This window comes from Haliaeetus leucocephalus, unplaced genomic scaffold (genome assembly GCF_000737465.1).
Source record: "Haliaeetus leucocephalus isolate CR32 unplaced genomic scaffold, Haliaeetus_leucocephalus-4.0 Scaffold140, whole genome shotgun sequence".
Classification (NCBI taxonomy): domain Eukaryota; kingdom Metazoa; phylum Chordata; class Aves; order Accipitriformes; family Accipitridae; genus Haliaeetus; species Haliaeetus leucocephalus.
Genome location: NW_010972576.1, coordinates 9848265 through 9872251, shown reverse-complemented (window position 1 = coordinate 9872251; position 23987 = coordinate 9848265). Strand labels below are relative to the sequence as shown.

General features: G+C 40.8%; 2 protein-coding genes across 2 annotated transcripts in view; one reads left to right on the top strand and one right to left on the bottom strand.

The window, feature by feature from the left end:
• Positions 1-658: 658 nt before the first annotated feature.
• Positions 659-18935, top strand: HPGDS (hematopoietic prostaglandin D synthase). Its single transcript, XM_010586165.1, has 5 exons — positions 659-794; positions 11590-11682; positions 14298-14407; positions 17849-17947; positions 18635-18935. Exons 1-5 carry the CDS (start codon positions 662-664, stop codon positions 18797-18799), a joined length of 600 nt encoding a protein of 199 aa, XP_010584467.1. The 5' UTR covers positions 659-661; the 3' UTR covers positions 18800-18935.
• A 2815-nt stretch (positions 18936-21750) lies between these two features.
• Positions 21751-23987, bottom strand: part of SMARCAD1 (SWI/SNF-related, matrix-associated actin-dependent regulator of chromatin, subfamily a, containing DEAD/H box 1) — a 47291-nt gene continuing 45054 nt past the window's right edge. The window contains exons 21-23 of the mRNA XM_010586164.1: positions 23406-23588; positions 22592-22701; positions 21751-22293 (exon numbers count right to left, since the gene is read on the bottom strand). Coding sequence (XP_010584466.1) covers positions 22232-22293; positions 22592-22701; positions 23406-23588 — 355 coding nt within the window. The 3' untranslated portion in view covers positions 21751-22231. The remainder of the gene's footprint in view (positions 22294-22591; positions 22702-23405; positions 23589-23987) is intronic.

The window sequence follows — 23987 nt, the reverse complement described above, 5'->3', positions numbered from 1 at the left end:
AACAAAGTTGTTTCAAGTTTTCTTTTGGCTTCTGTACAAGAAACTGAGAATTTGATGACGAATTTCTCAAAACAACAGCGTAGACTGGTTTCCATAGCAAATTTTCCTTCTAAAATAACTTGGGTCAATTGCCTAAGCAACTAGGGTAATAATTAATGAGAAAAATCACAACAGTTTGGAAATTCCCATGATTTGATCTTGGATGAACATCTCCATAAGCAACAGAGGCTGAGCAGGACAGACTTGAACAAAATTGCTGCTCAGGACAGCAACTATCTTCTGTTACAGTATATGATTTTAGATTTGCACTCTGAAAAACACTTTTTAAAAATGGCCCGAGTTTGGACTCACAAGAAAGGTAAATGAAAGCTGAAAGTTATTAATACATCTGAAAAAATCAAGCCATTTTTCTGAAGATACACAAGGAGGAACTGCAGGTTTAACTGTCATTGTCCACGTCTGAATATTGTGGCTGACAAATGCAGAACAAAAAGATGTGACTAATGCAATGATTGCAAAGTACAACACATCATGACTTAGTGTAACATGTCCTTTCCATTGTACAAGCATATGTTTCAAAAGCAAGCATATGGTGCGCTTTTGTAAAAAGGAGTTGAGTTACTCATAAGCAACACGGTGTCTTCCCTTCCAGGGATCCAGCATGCCACAGTACAAGCTAACATACTTCAATCTGCGAGGACGAGCAGAAATCAGCCGCTACCTGTTTGCTTATTCAGGCAAGAAGTATGAAGACCACAGGATAGAGGCAGCAGACTGGCCCAAAATCAAACCAAGTAAGTAAAAAGGGATCTTATATCCAAAGCTCCGCTAGAAATGCTGTCAAAAAGCAAAGCAATTGAAGAGATACCTATATGTTTCATAAGCAGAAATACATTTAATTCCTGGCTTTAATTAAGTCTATGGGAATTTTATTGTCTAGACAGCCAAAATGTCATTCCTGATGCTCTCATGGAAATCCAGATCCAAAGCTTCAGACGATCTAAAAAGACTTACCTGCTATCATCCAGCTGGCCTTTTACTCCTTGTAAATTCAGTTTGGCTTTTGTCTGCCCAAAGCTAACCAAATGAATGCTAATCTTCTCAGTTTCTTTGGAGGATTTGGTCTCAAAGACCACACTGCAGCCTTCACCCTCATTTTAGAAAGCCAGATTGGAATTAAGTGTCAAGAAGGACACTCCTTTTCAACCAGAAAAGTCTTCAGAGAGGGAAAGCAATGACAGAAAACAAAAAGAAATCAGTTGATATAGCAAAAAGAAAACAAAAGGATCAAAAATGATGCTAAAAAATAATTGTTCCTAACAACCCCTCCCAGCCCTTCCAAGAGTATTCTGCAGGCTACTATACCCCATCCATTTCACGTTTTTTAGTTAGAGTAACCTCTTTCCAGCTATTAAAACTCTTTGTTATTTCTGTTTATTAAATGGGCCTTAGTTCAAATGAAACAGATCTTGAGTTTGGAGAGAGGGGATATGAAATCAGAGATAGCTGTGTCTTCATTTCATGGATTTGGCCCATGTTTTGCTACACGGGCTATGACTTTTCACATCCAGAATGAAGAATAATGCCTTTAGTCTGCGGAAAAGCCAAAACTCATGCACAAGGCAATTTCTATTAATCAAGTAATTTTTCTTGATTGGCTTTCACACCATTTAATAAACCCAGCCAACAGGCTACGAAATGCTTGTAGGGTGCAGTTAAATTTGTTTTTTCCCATAATGCTCTCCAAGTGGCAGCTGAAGCCCATCTGTGGTGCTCAAATCTAGAAAACACTAGCTAACAACCCACAGAGGAGTGTAAATGGGATATTTTCAGTTAGAGATTGTTGACTTCGGAAACCTTTTCTTTTTAAGAGCTTAAACCTGTTGGCCATGTGATATAGCTTATGTCTCTCCCACTGCAGTTCTCAAGGAAGCAGGGCAGAAGCTAAAGGTGAGACTGAGAATTCACAGGAATAGCGGAAAGCTCTTCATAGGCCTTCTTCATACTTAACTATGCACATATTTACATGTACACACACCCACTTATGTCCTGAAGCAAAGTTCAGAGAATATTAGCAAAGTATAATTCTATGTAGAGCTTTGCATACTAATTTTTAAGTGAGACAAAAAGACAAAGCATAAGTAGTGACTTAAAGGCTACAGAGGCATTCATATCCTAAGACAAGATGTTCTAATAGCAGACCTATCAATCAATATTGAAGATGTCCCCAACATCCAAGCCAGCACAAGAAACAATGCAGGAAAATCCTTCCTATGCTTTTCTTCAGTGCTCACATCATGAATTTCCCAGTGAAGCTTTATATGTACCGTACTTGTTCACTACAGTGTATGCCCAGCTGCAACACCATTACCACCCAAACACTGGGAGAAAAGGCATCCCAGAAATCCTAAACCATACAGTTTGTAATTGTATCTGCTGCATTAACAAATGTCGGTCAAGTCATTTAACCTTTGGATGTCTTTGTTTCTTTCTGTGATGCGAAAAGTTTGTTAGCAGGTTTACCAAGGGTTAATTAAGATTTTTCATTTTCTCTGCATAATGGCCTTTCATAGCAGCCTCTACTATGGAATTTAATCTAGGGATCAGTCAAAGCAGTTAAGAAGTTTAGTAAAATGTGGGAGCTGCTGCTTTCAGATATGTGAAATCATCTGTGCAAAATTTGTGCTGGCCTAGGAGTTCTTTGAATTTCAGGCTTCTGTAGACAGCGTGCTTCCAGTGAGTCAGTGGATGGGAAATGGAATGTATTGTGCTATTTGACCAGGAAAATGTACACCTACAAAGAAATGGTTGGATGCATGTCTGAAAGTGCTATTACATCTCATACCAGGATGCTAAACTTTTACTTTTGGAAAGCTCCCTGGATCCTAGCTCAAGCACCAATGTAATGATGGCATTTGCCACCAGCAGCATCTGCGTTGTAGACAATATGCAAATTAAGAGGTTCATCAACTAAAACAAGAGTAAAGGTATTTTTTTTTGTATGCATAACAACGTAATGCTGCTAAGGAAATTGCCTGGAGATCAACTAACTGATGACTACCTCCTCCTCCTCCTCCTTTGTGAAGCAATCATTACCCATGGTATTTCCAAAGTAATCTCCCACAGGCAAATCATTCAGCAAGACTCTAAATAAAAGGTAGCAACAAGGCTTTGCAGTAAACAGCCTTACAGGGCACAAGAAGACCAATAGCCACTGCTTCAGTCTGTCCTAAGGTACCTAAACCCCAACTTTGCAGGCCATGACTCAACACAAGAAATGGTTGCCTCCTAGTTAGGGAGTAGGTTGCATAGGGTTTGTGTGTCTTAACACTACAGCAATATTGCATACAGCAGAGATGCACCATTTGCCATAAGGAAAACAAACCACTTGCATTCTCTACTATCCTGACTTTTCAAAAAGTAACTCAGCTGCCTCCATGGAGGTGGGGATTGAAGAGGAAAAAGCACCAGCCCTCAGGAAAGTAGGTAGCAGAATCCTTGCCAAAAAGGTTCAAATATTGCTGTGTTCAGCAGTAAATATGAAATGAGGGGGTGTCTCCAACCAACTGAGAATACACAGGCATAGTTCACTCTGTTGAGACATCTCCTACACTACTGTCATTCATATTCTCTATTCAGATCTTTCTTATGAAGCTCAGGATTTTTTTTTTTTCCCCCCATTATGCTTGGACTGGGTCCACTTCAAAAAGAACAGAAATAAAGTAGCAGATGCTAGTCAGTCTCATCCTGATGAAAACCAAAGGGTGGTGTTTAGCAATGATAAGGGGAATTACAGCTGCGTTTCATGTAACAGCAGCTAATGTAATAGCAGTTTGGTACACCACTTCTTTTGCAGCCCTCAAAAATCATTAGAAATGGTTCAATTAATTAAACTAATTACATAATTATATATTGAAGTGAGATTAAGAAATACCACTCAAATTGCTATGCACACTTGCATATAGTATGTTTGCATTTACCCACTTGCCTATGAAAGATCTGAAACCAGTTTTGACTGCAGAGTCTGCAAGTACAAAATAATGTCCCTCTTTTTTAAAAACTTCAAGTATGGTGAAGTAAGATAAAGAAAAAAAAGACCTAGGGAAGAGGAAACTCTATTTTCTTAATAAGTTTGGACAAGGAGAGCCTCTTCGTGATTCTTGAACTACTAAGGGAACAAATCAAAGAAGCTAAGTTTCTCTAAGAGTACAAGGAGTCAGGTCTCTGCAGAGAGGATAGGTTTGCTTCATCAATTGTCATAAAATTAGATAAGGTTTTGCAACAAATACCACCCTCCCACCCAAATCATCATACCATATAAAACAGAAAATACTGTCATTATACTGAAGAACAGACTTACTTCTTAGTTCTGTAAAATTGAAGGGAAAATAGAAACTGTGTGCATTAAGATTAATGCATGCACAGAAAGACCATTTAGAAAGCAGACTTGCAGCTGCTGCAAGTTTAATTTTGGCCTGGACTGAAGAGTGTGATAGGTTTTGTTGTTTGTTTTGGCATTTTTCATGTGGCTCTCCCCAGCAAGCTGTTGTCTTACTTATTTGCCTGAAGGACCATTAATTCCTCGCTCCTAGAAATACTGTCTTCATTTTGTTTACACCCAAATGATGCTTTTTTTTTGTATGAGAGGGAGGCATAACATAACAAAAACCTCTATCATTTGGCCTATACACTCTGAAAATAAAATCTGTCATTTGGCTTACACACTCTGAAATTAAGATTTCTGTAACTCAACTGTTGGGGTTTTTTCCCTTCTATCACTAATCAGATCATCTTTGGTAAATTTTCTGTTGCTGATTTCAGGTGAGGATTGTAGTTTATAATATAAACAAATTTAAGCAAGCTAGTATGTAAGTATTAGTGTTGACTAGCTTTAGCGCAGAATTTTAAAAAACAGCTGAATATCAAGTAGCAGCTTTACATGACCCTTCACTCTTTATATAATCAATAAATTTTTAAATGAGTAAACAGATTTACATTTTACATTTCCTTTTGAACAGACTGTGACTTGACTGTACCACCATTGAAACCGTACTTAATTCAAGATCTATGCACCAGCACATAATAGACTCATTCAAGATCTGTATTACCACATAATAGGCTCCTCACAAAAAAAATGTCTTTGTACTGACATAAGTCATGATATAGCAGATAATCCATTGTAATGGTGCACAAAGTTACCATCCTCTTGAGATATCAGGCTAGCATGCAGTAACAGCTTTTGTTCTGTGGCTTATTCAGGGAATCTGAAGCAATGGCAATTATGCAGACTTTGTAGTCATTGCAAAGGACGCTTTCATTGCACTAATGGCTGTAAATGTCCCATAAACTGTTTAGGAGGGGTGGAATGTTGCTTGAAAGGTCCTCAGGAAACTTGACAGACTAATTATTGCACTGAAAAGACTTCCAACGTAACAGATAAATCTTGAGAGATACCTGACAGCAGGCAAGAGTTCTTCAAGGGAGCACTCATCCTGTTTCCTGAGTGACTTGCTGCTTTGTAGCTCTAGCTAAGATGTGTAAATAGCTATCTTTGGGTAAAAAGCAGAGCTTAGCAATCACTTCCAAGGAGAATCTGAGTTGTAATAACTACAGTGCTAAAGCTGGGCTGAGGTTAGATCAGAGCACCATCCTGGTCATCCTTTTCTAGAAGATATGGATTATGGATGCCTCCAGCTCCAGGCCAATTGCTTCCCAGGGGCCTTGCTCCTCTGCCAGCCTTACATAAAATAAATCTTTCACATGCTTCTTATTGGAAGATGCAAAGTATCTCATATATTTGTTACTCATGATGCAATTTAAATATTAATGGAAAGGAAAAGCGGTTATGGTTAGTTTTCAAGGCAAAGGAGAACTTATTTTGACAGATATATTGTAGTAAGAAGCATGGCTGTGACATTTATTTTCCCCTGTCTTTGACCAACCCAACTGCCTTACTATGACATCAATCTAAACTGCTTGATTGCAAAACCATTAATTATTCAGATTTTGAGGAACATTCAAATACTGAAGAAACAGCTGCTTAGCATCAAGGCTATAGATGATTTCAACACAGGCAGGAGGAAGGATGGGAAAGAGGAGGTCAACGTGGGAGTGTTTGTCATAGGAAATAAGGGAAACTGAACTCACATCTGGGAGCAAAGCTGAGGCGAGTCAGGATAAACATGGAGAAGAAAGAACAGAGATGAGGAGGAGAAGAATAATGAAGAAGAAAAGATGATTGGACAAGGAAGGAGACAAGGGAAGGAGAAAATTAAAAACTGTATCTGTGTAGGGGATCCTCACTAGCTTGGGAAGAACAGCAGAGAGAAGCGCAGCACAGCACTAAGCTCTGGTTTCTCCACACCAGCAGCCAACCAGCGTAGCTGCCAGGCTTGGACAAAACTGTGCTTGGCTCTGAGTTGTGTTTCCTTTCCCTGTCCTTGACAGAGAAACAGGCCCAGATGAGCACCATCCACTGGTTCGTGCCCAGGAGGATGAGCCAGGAGCTCGCGGTCAAAGGGAAGGCCTGAACACTACTGAGAATCTATAGGCATGCCAGGAAGGGAATAGTGACCACAGCCCTTGGGGACTTTGTGGGATGGAGACAATTTACACAGGTGTCCTTGCTTTTAACACACATCAGGCCTCATCTCCCCTGCTTAGTATCCAGCAGAGACTATATAAACATCACAGTTCTAGTCACAAAAGCCAACCAAAATTAAAATATATATAAAAAGGAATTCATCCAACTCCTTAGCACTGCACAGATACTTCAGTGAGTCCTTTCTCAAACGAGGAGACTGCAGATCAGTCTGATGAATTACACGCACCCTCTGTCAAGGTTTTCTTCACAGGAAGTGTAAAGTCTGTGCAGATTTCATGGCAGCATGCAGTGCTAAAAACAATGAATAACCAGCATAATAGGAAAAGCAAGAATTTGCTGATAAAAGTTCAATTTAAAGAAGACTACAGGTTTAGTTATCCAAACAGTATGCTTCTTAAAATCCCTGTTCCTCTTTTCAGTGAGTTTTCAATCTAAATCTGGAAATCAACACAAGGGTTCTTAGTGCCTTCTACTTCAGATGAGCAACAAAGCAAGCAGAAACTGAAAGGGAAAGGTGCATGCCTGAGAAATGACAGTTTGTATGATGATGGCAACAGACTTTTCTAGTTCTCCTTCTTAAAATGTATTTGCTCAGGTGGGAGTTGGAAACTTTGCAAGACAACATTGTTTTGAAAAACATGGAAAGGACATCCATATGGATACACAGGGGTATAAACTGACGTAAGTATGAAGCAGCCCCCTAACCGATCAAGGTTAAAGAAAAACTAGCAAAGTGACACTCAGATCCTTCCAGGCTGTACTACTTTGGCTTAACTGTTCATTCACAATTGCTCTCCAGTGCATGTTGTTTCATGATTTTCCCCCACCACCCTCATTCTACCCAAATGAGATCCCTCTTACATTCCAGCTTCATGTGCCACCTCTTTCACTTGCTCGTCTCATCTAGAAGCCTGGCAGGAACAGCCTAGGTGCTGTGTTCAGCTGGAGTCACATGAACCATGCCTTTCACCAAAACTGTGTCAAATTTAGCAGTTTTAATACAATGCTTATACACAGGCCACATTTGGACATCCCCAGAAGTTCCTTGAACGTGTGTTGTCAATGAGCAGAGCTAGGGCCAAAAGCACCATGGGAGGCTCAAAGCAAGCCACTGAAAGCCCATATCCATGAATCTAGGGGTAACACTGCTTAAATTTGTGTACAGAAAGATGGTTTTCTGGTGCAGTTTGGAACCCCTGAGTAGATGGCCTGGCTGTGGGTTTTGCTGCACTTCAAAAAACGGGCTGTGGGCAAGGTGTGTAGAGGCCACATCGAGGTCATTTGTCAAACCTTGACCTTGCCTCCAGCAATCAAACTGCACCCATCCAGCGTGAAGGCTCTTCACGTACCCTTCCTGAGGATGAACTGTGTGACAAAAATCCACCCCTTCTTCTCCACTTGGAAAAGGAAGTCTCCAGTTTTCACAGGGAACACATTCCTGCCCACAACAGCCAAACTTATATATACAATCAATCTCCTGGGTTTGCTACAAACTTATCAATATAGGAAATAGTTCTTTTAGTTAACAACAGCAAAAAGGTACTTCACTACAGGTTACTAAAAACTTTGGTCTTGTTATATGAATTTTGGATAATAATGTTTCAAAGGTAAAGAGATTTTTTTTTCCATAAAATTTTCCAGACTTAAAATGCAACTTTATAAGACATTATACCTTCTCCTCCAATAAGGAGGAGATGTACTATAAATATTTTCTGCCCCTTGACTGTTCTTTGCTATTTTCTTCAGCTGTAAAGCGGCCTGGATATCTGCCACACTTTCCAGTGTGAAAGAATAGCATTCCCTGCACCCAAGAAAAAACAACAGATTTTTACAATGATCTGCACAGCACAAGTGTGATTTCTTCAAACATCTCAGAATTGCACTAATTTACAGCCTATTAACTCAATACTCAACAAAAGTCAGTGCATAATCATATACACACACTCTATCAGCAAGAAAAAAAATAAATCTATGTTTATATTCAAATCACAATTTTTTTTTCCTGTTCTTTATTAAAAAAAATAAAATGGCATTTTAAACACACAAGAAAGGAAGGAACATCTCCCATTTACCATCTGGTATGATTTAAATAGTCCATTGTTTAGTAATGATGGCAATAGATATGCTGCCCCTTAGCAAAAAAACCCCAAGCCTCATTATAAATCAAAGCATAATGCCTTTTGAACATCTAAGGCTCATGGGATGTGCAATAAAATCTGCTTTCATTTATTAATTTTATACTCACATGATAAATCATGCAAGTGTATGAATATTTCTACTGCACACAAAACAAAGCTGTATTTGTATCTTTTTAGTGGTAAACTCAGTTTCTTTTCCAGGAAAGAAGAACCAGATCTTAATGAAAATAGGTCAGCACTGAGGAGGAAACACTTTGTAGGCATTATTCATGTTTTCAAGAAAGAAATAGCAATTCCCTTGAATTCTATGGGCTGCTAGGAAACAACAGCAAAAAAAAAGTTAATCCAGAAATGGCCAGATTACTGAGAAACAGAACATGAGAGATTACTGCCACTTTGCCACCCAGCTGCCTTTCACACCTTAATCCATGTTCCTCAATTGTCAGAAAGATGCCTCCCTCCTTTTGCTGTAATCAAGGGTTTCTTAAAAAAAAATAATATATCTGTACAAACAAACCAGCTTTCATTTTCCTTGTAGCAATCAACAAACTGAAGCATCAGTCAAAGCTCCAACTTTTAGACTTTCCCCTGCACGTAAACACAGCAGAAAATGGTCTGTTCAGTTTCTAGATGAAGCAATTGTAGTTTCCCAACCTGAGCAGTGATCATCGTGTTTTGACAGTTATTGCTACAGCGCCTGGCTTAGTCATGTTGGCCTCACCAAAACTGCATGGACTCAGCAGCACTTCTACTGGGGGCCTCCAAAAAAAAAGACAGTTAACTCCTTCAGGGGCAGTGGTTATTGCTCCTGAGCTGGCTGCGCTTTTGACATTACCTATTGTCAGGCATTGGTGTACAGCCTTGTGTGGTCTGGGGGCATCTGAAGACGGCTGTGGGCTGACCACGCTGGCACGTCCAGCAGTCACGCGTGCTCTCAACCCCTCTACTTGCACTTGCTTGAAAGATGTGCTGGTGTTCTGCACGAGCAAACGTTATTTCACAGCTCTGTGGCTTTGGAGGCAGTGATGCTCAGGGCACTCTGCACCGTTAATCCGCAGCACAGAACCAATACTCTTCTCATCTTCACAACCAGAGAGCTTTTCATTTTAGCATCTAGGGATGCATCTTTTCCTCTCTGGATTCTCAGTGAAGCGATACATGGACTTGCCAGGACCTTGCTACTCTCTGGGTATTAAACATATGAAGCCCTCTGTGCAAAAGTCTATTATTGTTTCAATAACAACTAGCAGTGCATGCTTTCTCCCTGGAGTACAAACAGCAGCTAATGCTCTTGGAGCTCTCTTGCTTCTACTAGTCATCAGCATCAAAATTTATACCAGCTTCACAGCGTGCTGAACTTGGGGGGGGGGGGGGGGGGGGGGAGTATCATGAATACTGAGGTCAGATGCAGGAAAAAAAAAATGCACAGAGGAGTCCTGAATGTCTTGTCCAGCTGCCAAATTAATTTTGCAGATACAGATTTGACATCTAAGATACCGTACCTAATGTTATTCACATACTGCATGCTAAACCACAGAGCCACGTGGCAGTGTTCATCATTGATGAAGTTGCCTTGATAAACAGGTCATGAATAAATAAGGTTTCATTATTTTTCCCTTTTCACTAAGAATTAAAAAACCTCATGGAATAGAAGTGTCATTCCAGCTGTCCCATAAAGACAGTTCTCCTGGGTTTGAAAGCACTTTGCATTTTTCCAATAGCCAATGTTCTTACTTTTCCACTACTGCCCTTTCACATCGCAAGACAGTCTTAAGATGAGTATACATCTTATTTACATAAAGTGTAATCCAGATGAAAATTGGGCACAAAGCATTTGGCTATGACCAGCACTTGCAATCATGTACCTGGAATTTATGAAATAGCATCCTTTGAAATGCAGAGATTTAAAGTTCCCCCAGCGAACAGCACTGGGTTCCCACGAGTAGATTCTCACTGCCCTTAATCAGACAGTTTTTCCAAGCTTAAGCTTTGCTCTGAGGTTTCAGCCCCATTTGATATCACGCCAGCAGCTTCTCCAAAATGTAGAAAAACAGCAGTCCAAGTTTTCACATACATTATGTTACTAAATTAATAACTGAAAAATAAGATTGATCTCATATCTCAAACTCTCTTATAGATATCCATGATGCCTGCTTAGTTTGTCTTCCTCTATATCTGGAGGCTTCCTGACAGAATTTTTTTTTTTTTTTAATAAAATAAAATAAAGTCAAATAAATTTGAGTATCTTCTTAGCATTTGCAGTTCAGTGTGAAAGCTGTATTTGTCCCTTGGTGATGACTGTCAGCTGAAAAGTCTTGTCACAATATAAGTTCTGAAATACAGATACCTCTCTGAATCACTACTTCTGAATTTAAAACAAGTTTAAATGAAAAAGCACCTTTGTAGTCTTTACCCAATCTCTTACTTCATACCCCAGCTGGATCCTGCACTACAAATCTTTGCTTAACCTTGGCAGTCACTCTCCTGGGGAGGAAAAAACAGGGAAGAGAAGGAAAAACCAAGATTCCACTAAAAAGTTTCCCTGCATAAAGAATTCAGGATATGTAGGAGCACATTCAGCCTTTACAGCTCAAGGCTAGGAAAAAGGAAATGCAATATCTCTTTTCTACGCTATAGTTGCCTTCTTGCAGGGTAATCTGGTTATATCCTTAACCTTACTTTTGTTTTTTTAGTCCATGAATTTCCCTACAGAATTACTGTGAAACTTAAGTGCTGTAACAATGCATACCCTCTGAGTGGTAAAAGTGCAACTATTACAGACTCCCACTGTTAAGAGCTATGATTTAACTTTTGGTTGTTTTTTCTTTTTTTTCTTTCTCCTCCAAGCTATCCCATTTGGCAAAATCCCCATTCTGGAAGTAGATGGAGTTACCATTCACCAGAGCCTGGCAATAGCAAGATACCTTGCCAGAGAATCAGGTAACACTTATTTGACTATTGTCTTGCTCTGTTCTGCACCCACCTTTAATGCTCAGAAAAAATACACCCATGGCAAAAATAGAAACAAACACACACCTCGGCAAGCCCAACCTAGCAGAAGTCAACACCAGTCTGGCAATACTGGTATTAGTGCTCTTCCTAGGCATGAAGAGCTAATAGTTTCAGCCTCTCATTGCATCTGTAGTTTGTCTACCAGCACCAAGTGCTGTCCACAGAAACGCAGCGTACCATATAGGATGCTATTAGAGATGCCAACTCAAAGAGCGATGGTTTAAAAAGCACCGAGGAGCGTTGTGTGGTGGCATGCCTGTGTTCAGTGGCCTTCCTTACCATAATTTGGTGCCAATTTTGCTTGGTGAGTCGGGGCTGCTGTGGCAATCCTGATGAGATCTCAGGCTACATCCCCTGTGGTTTCAAGATCAGAAAGAAGAAACAGAGCAAGGCACATCCTCCAGGATGCTGTATTTAGTCACTCAAAAGTCACATAGAATGTAAAAAAAACAGAAAAAAAAAAGGTTCAAAGTAACAACCTGTAATGTGAAATGCTACAATGTTCTGAAGTCATGGGGCTGAGCTCCATATTCACACTGCAAGCATGCACACCTGAAGGAAAACTCAGAAATAATCACCCTTTATGTCTGATTGAGTTTCTCCTCTGTGTACTGTACCTGGGGTTTGGGCTGATTTCTCCAGCCAATAAACTTTATTCACCTGCCACTGCACAACAGAAAGTGTGTACCTGTGGCTTCCCTAAGGTTCTCAGGGAAGTTTCCCCTGGAGCTAAATTTGAGCTGCCAGGCTAACAGAGATTTCCAGGAGGAGGAGGTTTTGGAAGCATTAGAGATTATCACAGTCAGCAGGCAGAGCACTCTGAAGCAGATTTAGGCAACAATTCTGAGCTGGCAGAGAGATTAGATCAGATGGTGACATCACTTACATCTTAAATACTTACACGCTATGGAAGTAGTTGACCAGTTAGATAAAGTGATATAAGACTTTGTAATGCAAGTAATCAAAGAGAGTAGTCAGGGCTTGCTTTAGGTCAGCAAGGTGTCATTCAAAACCATCTGCAAAACTGGTCTGGCTGAAGGCAGACGTGTTTGTGGTGTGCTGAATGTCAGCAAATTGAAGTGGGGGGCTGGGAAGCAAGCACTATCCTACTTTTTTACACTCTGAGCAAAGAGATGTAACCTGCCTTTCAAGATTTCTCACATTTTCCAACGGAGGCAACAAGCGGAAGCGCAGTGTTATTCTTCAAGGCACTAGCACAACATATTTTCAAGTGTGTCTGCAATACCGTGTTCCTGCCAATTTCCTCCATCCTTGATACAATCTACTACTTGCAAGGGAAGAGAATGATGAGCGTCCACCTGGTAATGAAAAACGATGAGAAAGCCTGCCTTCCACCCACGCTGCCTCCCCACCCGTCTCCTATCCGGAGGCTGATCTGGAGCTGTGCTCCTTTTACGGTCTGAAGTTCTGATTTAGGCATTCCCCAACACCTTTTCCATCAGCTTGCAACAGCCACAAAGGCTATGGTTCTGAGGCACACTCAGACCATGCTGTTCTCTGTTCAGTGTTAAGTCACACTGTCAGCTACAGTGGGAAAAAGAGCATCCGTGGAAGGGGAAAAAAATCTTTTCAACTTCCTAGTCAGAACTCGCTAGGTGTGCCATTAAATCTGCATATATGTCCCTAATACTTTAAAATTAAGAAATGGCATTTTTTTGGTGCCCATCACCAACAACTCTTTACTGAAGGCTCACAGAACTTAATGCCCAGAAGGAGAGGCACCCCCCTCACCTTCAAAAGCATAAAGTTTCAGTAAGGGAGATGACTTGGCAGGGGAAGGGCATACGGTTTATGGGAAACACAGAGCTTCCAGGTGAGGCTTAAAGAACAGAGAGGAAGAGAAAGATGACCTGAACCTGCACAGAGGTGAAAGCATAAATGCAGGTCTGTGAAAAAAGAGCGAGGGAAAAAAGTAGCAGCATTAGGAAGAGTGCAGGTGAGCCAAAGGACAACAGGGGAGGAAAGCAGATTTGTAAACAAGACAAAGTTTGGCTAAGGTGCCCGAATACAATGAAGTAATCAAAAGCAAGCAGGATGTCACGAAAAGGTTCTAAATGGGGCTGAATGGGCAGGATAGAGGGAAAGAGAAGCAGACTTTCACAGAAGCACTTTTGGAGACTGTGTTGACCAAGATGGAAAGATCATGAGATGGAGAAGGACATTGAAAGCTGGGATGGGGAAAGATTAACAGAAAGGAATTAGTGCTGACCCTCACTGAACATGCTAGGGCAGTGGAAGGCAGAGAAGGTAAGGAAGTGGTAGTCAGGCTGTGGGCTCAGGTGATGGAAAGAACAACTCTCTACCTAGGATGGCTGTATGAGGCTGGAAAGGGAAAAAAAGCAAAGGTACATGAGATAGCACCTGGATGCAAGGAGTCAAATGCATGCTGTTAGCATCCAAAAAGCCCTGGAGAGCATGTATTTTTACAGAAATGTTCACAAAGAACAGAGTTTACCTTTGGGGTATCAAAGACTCCTGCTGATGCTGTCTCTAACCTCCCTTCATATGCTTGCTTCCCACAGGTCTGGCAGGTCAGACACCTGTGGAACAGGCGCTAGCTGATGCCATTGTGGACACCATAGATGATTTCATGACACTGTTCCCTTGGGCAGAGAAAAACCAGGATGTGAGAGTAAGACAATCACTAATTTAAACAAAGATAGCACATAAGCCATGACTCTGTACCTGAGCATCTCCTCTGGAGACACTGCCATGTGTCAATCCCTGGGTCCATCACCTCACCTCAGCAAAGGTGAGCTGGAGGAGCTCTGTGGTTCTTCCTCAAGGCTAATCCAGCCAATGCCATCTGCTTCTTCCCACCTCGTCCTTCACCAGATTTTTTTCACCCTTTGTGGAAATGATGAGACCATCATGAGCTGCCCCTCACTAGTTCACCTTGAACCAAGGATGCCATATGGGCATATATCAAACTGCTCTTCAAAGGGGAAAGACAGGACACTTCCACCCCAGCCAGCACTGTGCAATACCTGTATCTTGTCACAAACAGACTAAGCTCATATCATTCTCTTTCTGCTAACTCAAGATTAACAGCTCCACCCCACCTTTTTTGTGCTTCTGCATCTTGATTTCTTCTTGGTTTTTTAGTAAGTATCAGTCTTCAATACATCAGCTGCTTTTCAATTACCAGAGTGGTGTAAGACAGCGAGTGCCTTTAAAGAGGGGACATAGCACATCCCTCACTGTCACTGCAGCCGTGCTCTTCAGACCCCCGCAGCCCCACCTCGGTCCTCAGCAGTGGTGCTGCAAGTACTGACACCAGGCTAACACGCTGCCATGGGTACTTTAACACTCAGTCACAGGCAAAGTCCTCCAGCATTTGGGTTTTGGGTTTTTTTTGGCATCGGTCCAGTCCCTCTCAACAGAGCCCCAAATGCAGGCATGCAGATCAGCTGCTGGGCGAAGAGGGTGATGGATGTGTTAACTCCAGTGTTACAATGGCTCCACACAGCTCTGACCCAAGCAGATGACCTGACCCTTTTAGGAAAGGGGTAGCGTAACAACAGGTCTCACCATTAACTACCAGTGCAGCCACCTTCCATTTATTCAAAGCTAACATTTCAGATCAACTAGGATATCCTATTACAGAAACCACAGAGTACAAAATGTTGCCCCAAACCAACAATAAATAATGAAACAATATGAAAGTGCTCTGAAATCTTGCAGGGGAAAATCTGAAAGTGTGTTTTGAGGTTTTAGTATTCAAAAATGTGAATTACTTAATTTCCTAATGATTTCCTGACATTTCCTAATTTGGGGAGGGGAGATTGACTCATGATTTTTTAATCATTTAGGAACAGCCACACTATTGCTAATGCTTTAGTGGAGCAGCAGCACTACTGCCACAGTACTGCTACTCCTTTACAGGGAAACTCCCACGATAATGCCTGCGTGTGTCCCAGCTTGTACTCAAGCACTTGTCCAGAATAAGGACCCAGATCATGTCACCGGTGATTAATTTAAAAGGGAAGAGAGGTCGCAGGCAACCCTCATATGCCTGTACGCACGTATGCATGCAAGGGAGTGTTTTGAGGCCAAAGAAGATCGAGAAACTTACTTTCTGGGGATCTTTAACATTTTTCTCACTATTAGCCGTTCTCCTCCTCTCCTTCTGGGTCCGCTGCCACCACCTTGTGGTAGAAGTGGCGTCTCGTGGTCTCTCAAGGCCAGATTTAAGTCGTGTACACATGGTAAAGTCAGAAAACTTCCCCAGGCCACAAGTGGTTACAGGAACACACATCCCTCCGAGAAAGGTGGAAGGATGCATTATGCTACTACCTAGCCAGCAGCCAAGAGAAAACCAAGCAAGGTAAAGGGAGCAGAGGTGGAAGCTGCCCATGGAAGCTTGCTCCATGCAAGGCACAGACTCTCTCTTCACCCTCACCCCCCCCCCCCAAAAAAAAAAATATCTGCTGTTGCAACACCTTTGTTATGCTTTGCTGGAGAGCTCCAGGATTGAGACAAGTAGGTCATGCTACTCCAGAAGGTGGATCCTGGTCATGTCCCCACCAGCTTCACAGGTTGACTGGGTACTTCTGTAGTTGGAGGAGGTCATTACCATCATGGTCACACAATAATTTGGGTTTTGTTTTGGTTGGTTGGTTCGGGGTTTTTTGTTGTTGATTTTTTTTTTGTTTTTTTCTTCAGAGACGGCAGGGGAACTTACTTAAAAAAAAAGGAAATGCTACAGCACAGGGTACAAATATGAGATTTCTAGACTGCAAACTTCTGGCTGTTAATTGCAGTCACCACATTCAGCTGCTAAGCTCTTAACAGACAGCAGAAAATGATGGCAAATCTTCGAACACATCTGCAGAAACACTGATTTTATTTCAGCCTGCATTTTTGGGACCATTTAGGCTGCTACCTCTTCTAAATTTTATTCTTTTTTTTCATTAACCTGAATTTCAAAGCTGTTGAAATAATTCCATTCCTGTATAGCAGTGCTTATTTAACCAAGCCTGAGTATGTTCCTCCAAAATTAGGCCAAGCACATTAACTGCACAAACTGTGCCACAGGGTCAGACCAGATGATCACAACAGTCTGCAATCTCACTTGCTTCCAAGCAGGTGAGAAGAGAAAACCAGACACACATTTCCCACTCCAAAGGAAACAGCTAACCCTTTAATAGCAGCCTTAAAACTTTCTGCTATGGGGAACAGCTGGCAGAGAACCACCATACACTACCTCATCCTTCATCCATTAACTTACAAATACTAAGGCCCATACCCTTCAATGCAGACTTCAGCCTTTAAAAATGTATTTTAACCACCTCAAATCTCATTGCTGTGGAGACAAAAAAAAAAGCAGAATAAGCTGCTAACATAAAAGTTCAAAGATAAACCCAGCAAAAGCTCAAAACCCAGGTTCCACATCTCACATGAGAAGGACTGGTAGGGAAAGATAACTGACCAGCATCTAACTGACAGCATGGAAAGATCGAGCTTAAGGGATTCTGGAAATTTGAGACCCTGTACACTAGAAAACATAACATCCAAAAGAATCCCCCCAAAATATGACTGTGAGACATTGGGAATATATTATAGATGGATTCTTCCCATATCTATGGCAGGGCTCCCATCTTGCTGCAGCTTGGTGACTGTCAGCACAGATAAATGAGCAGCATCACTCCACACATCATGTTTTAGCATCCAGGAGCTTTCAGGTGTTCATTAAGGGACAAGTTGGCTGAAGTCATGGCTCACCGAGCCATGAATGCCATGTTTTGGGCATCTAACCCACTTAATGGGTAATTACCTCAGCTTTCCTAAATTCTATCATGCCCCTTTGCATGTATCCAAGTGACAGTTACCTCTGCATTTCTTATCTTAAATAACTGCTGTTTGCTGTATCAATCCTGACTCTGATGTTAACACATTCCTTCCTCCAAAGAGAACTGAGAGGACTCTAAAGTTTGGGTCAGACCAAATGATTTCACTGCCACCTTTCTCAGATTTCAGCTTTCTTTTTCACAAGAAACCCCCCAGATATCAATTTTGCTGACTGCTGTGCTTATGCCCTGGTGTGCATCTTTGTGTTTTGTTCTTCCCCCAGAAACAAGCATTTGATGATATCCTCACCAACAAAGCACCTGAGTTACTGAAAGATTTGGATACTTTCTTAGGGGATAACAACTGGCTGGTAGGGAAGTCTGTAAGTATATTTTTTGTTTCTCCCATTCCAATCAGGTTGCCAGAAAAATGAAATCATTGACTATTGCTGAATTTCTGGATTTCATTCCAGCCCATGAAACAACCCTCCCCACTCTTAACTCTTTGTTCTTACGAATACACAGTTGGTTGCTCATTTGCAAAGTGGAAATTGTTTTCCATACTATTAGAAAAGTAAGGCAAACCAGGACTAGGATCTACATTTTCTAAACCAGTTTACCAGTATGTTACCACAAAACATTATAAATGCCTTTGTACTAGTCAATACAGATGGGAGTTTAGAAATCTGCTTATAATCACTGATCAACTTATAGGACAATATGAAAAAAAAATCTGAAAATATAATCCCCTTTTTTACCCAAAATTGTTTGGAAACTAATTAAAACACTTTCCTGCAGCAGTTTCAGCAGGAAAGATTAATATTATAATGCAAGTAATATTTGTAGCAAGGGCTTTATTTAATGAATTTTTACTTAAGCTTTGCACTGCAGCCTAATTACTAGCTCTATAATTATAGGCTTTAAAAAAAAAATAAAACAAACCCACAACAAAAACTTATACAGAACTGATCAATTCGTGTTTCATTTCTGCAGTTTGCCGAGAATATTAGTAGTCCCAGCTTTTGAGATAACCAACTACAATTTAGTGCTTTCTCTCCCATTTCCACCAGGTAACATGGGCTGATTTCTACTGGGATGTATGCAGTACAACACTTCTGTCCTGTAAACCTGACCTGGCAGACAACTACCCCAGGCTTTTAGCTCTCAGAGACAGAGTGCAAGCAATTCCAGCTATTGCAGCCTGGATCCAGAAAAGACCGAAGACTGTAATGTAGATCAGCTGTTCAGACTGGAAAAAACAAATGCATGTTTAGTTTTCAACATGACAAGCATCCTAAGTTATTAATTTCAACGACTCAAATTAATTTCAGATGGGTATGCTATATAAAATCAAAATCTACCACTTGTATCCATTTATAAGAGAGAATCTAAAAAGCTGATTTAGTCAAGTAGAACCTGAGGGAGAGGTGTGGTTTCAATCACATTCCCCCCACTACTAATAAAGTGCTTGATCAATCCAATTATTGTTCTGTGGACTCTCAAAGGGAGAAGAGATGAGTAAACCTTCCTGGCGAGATGCAATCTCAACAATACTTTGTTTACTGTAGACTTTCAATCTGGAGGAAAGCACGCTAATTAACAAGAGGATAAATGTGTGGGAGGACTAAGGACACTAAGCAAAAAAGAAAAAAAAAAAAGAAAGACCCACTTAGTCAACAAACTTCAAGCTTCTCAAGCATTTTCTTTAGCCTCTTGAAGTTTACGCTGTACCACTGGGAAAAAAACCCACCAAACCCAAAAACAAAACACAAGAACCCCAAACAACAGCTCCCCCCAAAAAACTAAACAACCCCCCAAAAAACCAAAACCCAACCCAAACCAAAAAGCAGCTGCTCACCTGAGCTGGTGCCCACACCAGCACCAGTTCTCCATAAGCACACCAGCTGCAAACTGAATGTTCAGCAGCTCTGTCTCTCTTCCAGTAAGAAGGAGACAAAAATTGAGGGGCAGTGGTGGCAGGGGTGGAAACCAGGTTTAGGACAAATGAAGGAACAAACAGTTTGTTCTTCCAGCACTTGGAAAAACAGGTAGGTGAAAATCCTGGCAACCTGGACAACTGTAGATGCAAGTGGTTCACACAAATTCAAGGAGAGACAAGTGCTTGCAAGAGGACTCCACTGCGTGGTGTAAGCAGATAAAGAACAACAAAATTGGGCAATCCTCTGGGCTGAAAATGGCCACTGTTGGAAAAGTTATTTCCCTTCATAATTGCTTTCCCCTCCCACCATATGTATTACTTCATTGAATCATATGAGTGACACCAACCAACCACTAAATGTTCAGAGACAAACCAGGTATTGGCAGAACTGAAAGCAAGGTCCAATCTTTTTCTCATTCCCATACGGTATCTCCACCTGCTTTGCAATTCCTTGCATGCTTTGTTCTAGCTCTTTACAGGTTTTTCCTTCTTCAGCTCCCACTCTCCTCTGTTCTTCAGCAACAGACTTCAGACAGTTGGGGTTGGTTGGTTGTTCCCCCTCTCACCCCCCCATAGATCTTTCCCGACCAGAGACACAGAATCACAGCATGGTTGATGTTGAAGGGACCTCTAGAGGTCATCTGTTCCAAACCCCCTGCTTGAGCAGGGCCACCTAGAGTCAGCTGCCCAGGACTGTGTCCAGATGACTTTTGAGTATCTCCAAGTTTAGTGACACTACAGTCTCTTAAGACCTCCAATTAAACAGGGTAGAAAAAGTTACAATAAACAAAAAAAGGCAGAAACACATATGAGCTTCATAGCACTTAAAGACAGATACTGACCCCAGGGGTCTAGGGATGTGATTAAGGAGTAACCACTGCTCAGCTAGACTACATTAACTGATTACATACACATACCAAACTGAAACACCACACAAGCCACCCTATAAGGCAGGCATTTTGTTTCATTTCATACTTGAAGCAAACAGGTAAGAACATGCACATACAATGGGACAACAATTGGGTTAGGATCATGCTCAACAGAAATAGACAACCTAATTAACTGCAGCATTAAATGCTTGTGGTTGTCTTAAATACCACTATTCAGTCCAACAAAACAGGTGGAATTAAAGCAGCATGGTAGACAAACTGACTCTCACCCTTCTCGTATAACAAACTATTTCTTCACCCTTCAGCTGTGCATTTTGGAACATGCAGCAGTATCACAGATTTCTAGTAAAAGCCAAATAAAGTTCAGCTGAAACTCTGAAACATTTTAAAAGCTTTCATTTTACATCCATTTTGTACTTGCAAAAATCACGCACAGTTGGTAAAAATACCCACAGGCATAACCAAACCAAAAAACCCAGATGCCCAGCTCACAGATCACCTCACTGACTAATCAACTAGCAGTATCTGAAGACAGGCTGAAATACTGAGCAACCATGGACTTCCACAGCTCTCCCCTACTCTTCATATAAAACTGCTTTAAGCTCCTTCAAAAGATGCAAAAAGTGTCTTCTGACTGTGATAACCACACACAGAAAAGTGGTAACTATCAACCCCATATTGCAAACCACAGTGAATTCTAAGATGCAATCCTCCAAGAGATTCAGCCTGGTACAGATTTGCTGAGCTCTGCACAGAGCATACAGCAGCTGAGGCTTTAAGAGAGGGCAGGGGCAATAAGGACTTCCCCATACTTTGCCTTCCCCTCAGCTTCTACAAAAGCAGCAGTCTGAATCTTAACTACTCCGATTTCAAAAGACCAAATTTCAGTCTTTTCCTCGTCCAGGGAAATGGATATCCTCCTCTCCCACCTCCTCAAATCACATCCTTGCCAGCTGATTATAAACTTCAGGTGGAGACACACCTCATTGTTGACACCACTGAAGCTCTTCACTGAGATGAATTAAAAATTCACTGCAGCTTCAAGAAGAGAGCAAGACACGAGCTTTGTGTTTAGGGCACTTCATTGGCAGAGCGCAGATCTGGTATCTACACCAAGGACTGACAAAAAAATTGCAGCCCAGGTAGAAAGTTCCATTTGGCAGGAATTCTGTTTTTATAATCAGTATCCTAACACAACTGTGATTAGAGTATAATGAAACACTAGTAATTAACTACTGCTGGATAAAGACAAGTCAATTCAAATGAAACATTTCAGCCAGTTTGAAAGCTGCCTATTTATAACATGCAAGTTATCACCCCCTCTCCTCAAATAATCACAAAATTAAAACATTTTGTTAATCTGTGGAATTTTATTTGAACAAGTTGATACAAAACCAGTACGGTACATCAAATGAACCAAAACAAGCAGAAACAGACTTGAGCATTGTCAAATAAGGCACATATAAAAAAAATCTACACGTGTAATCCAGTGAAACAGACAGTTTATATATATATATTTGGAGGTAGAAATAATTACAAAAATACTGACAAATCTTAAGCAGTAGCAGATTTGTTAAAACAATTACTACTTAGGTCCCCGTTTTGAAAAGTGAACTGTAAAATGTTTATTCAGCATCTGATGTTGGCACATTTGGGCCATTTATGTTTTTAAGCATCAAAAGAATGCTATTGGTGTTAAAAATTTTCAATACCATGAGGAATACAATAAAGAAACTACAAAAAGTTATAAATGTTCATAAAATTCACGGTCATCAGTAATGTAAGAGTCCTTGGGGTACATGACCTTTCTTCCTTGAATTCTACAACATATGTACATTTCAGAGACCTAAAGAAGCTTTTAATAGCGTGGCTATATCTGCTGGAATGGTTCCTTCTTCTCCTGAGGAATAAAACCAAGCGTTAGTACAGCTCAAAATATTTCACATAAACAGACAAAAGTCTAGATCCCCAGAACTGTACAAAATCCTCTACTTGTAGGAGTCTGTCATTGATTTGTGGGTCAGACTCAGAGGGCTTTTCCTGTCAAACCGAACAATAATCAGCATAAATACTTCTTTCTAGTTTATTTAACATGAAAAAAAAGGCTTGTCTGCATCAAGAACCTTGTTTTTTCAGAATAATATATTTCAGCAACCTTAATTCACTTAAGCAGACGTCATTATGTGCAAGAAACTTACCCGAATCTGCTGCAGTCATATCTTGTTCTAACTTCAATTTCTGCTGGCTGATTTTGAGCATGGATTCTTCAATAGTTCCCTTACTGATTAGCTTTATGACTTTTACCTCTCTGAAAACCACAAAATAGGATAAATCTGTTTTTACAGTTTCTTTGTAGTAGTGCAAAAGGGAAGGATGCTATGCCTTTACTCAGCTGGCAGTGGTTTAAAACAAGGAGGAGGAAATGAACAAAAGGGCAATAGGAAGAGCTTCTAGTTTTTGTCTGGACCAACTGTGCTCTGTACTGCCAGAAAACTTGTTTTCTTCTGCACTCCCAGCCACCGCAAAGTCTGAATGGTCACAAAAATCTCCACTAATAGAAACAACTCAACTTCCCCCTCATCCCATACTACAGTTGAAATAACAGTTATTAAACATACTCTATTGCTCACGTTAGCTTACTCTGACAGAGGACTCTACAACAGCCCACTCTTGATGACAGAGTGGCACTTTATTGCTTAGAAGTCTCCTGAGAGCAAACAGCTTTGCCAAACAGTCCCAAAGACTTCAGATCTGCCTTGAAATAGTTCCTCACACCAGAAATTTTAAAGTTATAGAGAATTTGAGAGTTAGAGAACTAGAAAAAGGAGAATGTAAATTAGGTGTGTTCTTGTGCTAAGACAATTACAGTTACCTAGCTCCCACACAACCCAGAGCTGGTTTACACAAGTCTCTGCTTAAAATGGCAGTTTTAATCATAAAATATTGTCCTTTTAGCTTCCTTTGAGAGCTTGCCTCCAAGAAAAGCCAGGCATAATAATTAAAAAGTCTTACCTCGTCTGACCTACTCTATGGCATCGGTCTTCTGCTTGCTTATCATTGTATGGGTTGCAATCAATGTCATGAAGAATAACAACGTTTGCTGAGGTCAGATTAATTCCCAAGCCACCAGCTTTGGTTGACAGGAGGAATACAAATATACCCATATCCGTATTGAACTGATCTATTAGATGTATCCTGCAGAACAGAAGAAAACACATATCAGGCCTTGGAGAAAACACCGCATGGGCTCCAGAGTTGAACACAGAAGTTAGGATGATCTTTTGAAAGGGAGGACAGTGGTGTTGCAAAGCAGCTCAAAAGTACAGATGTTATGCAGAAGGAAAAAGGGGCCCAACAGTCCTCAGCAGTGACCAGCGAAACATACTCAGTGACAGATCAATAGCAAAGAATGGGAAGAGGCTTGGAAAAAGATTTTGGATGATCATAGAATACAAAGAGCAAGTTGAGGAAAGACTTAAGTACATGAAACAAATCGGGGGGAGGGAAGAATTTAGCTTCATGACCGTCTTCTGTACTAACTGCACACACAAGGGAAGTAACAGACTTCAGCTGTAAGTGGGAAGTAATACCACA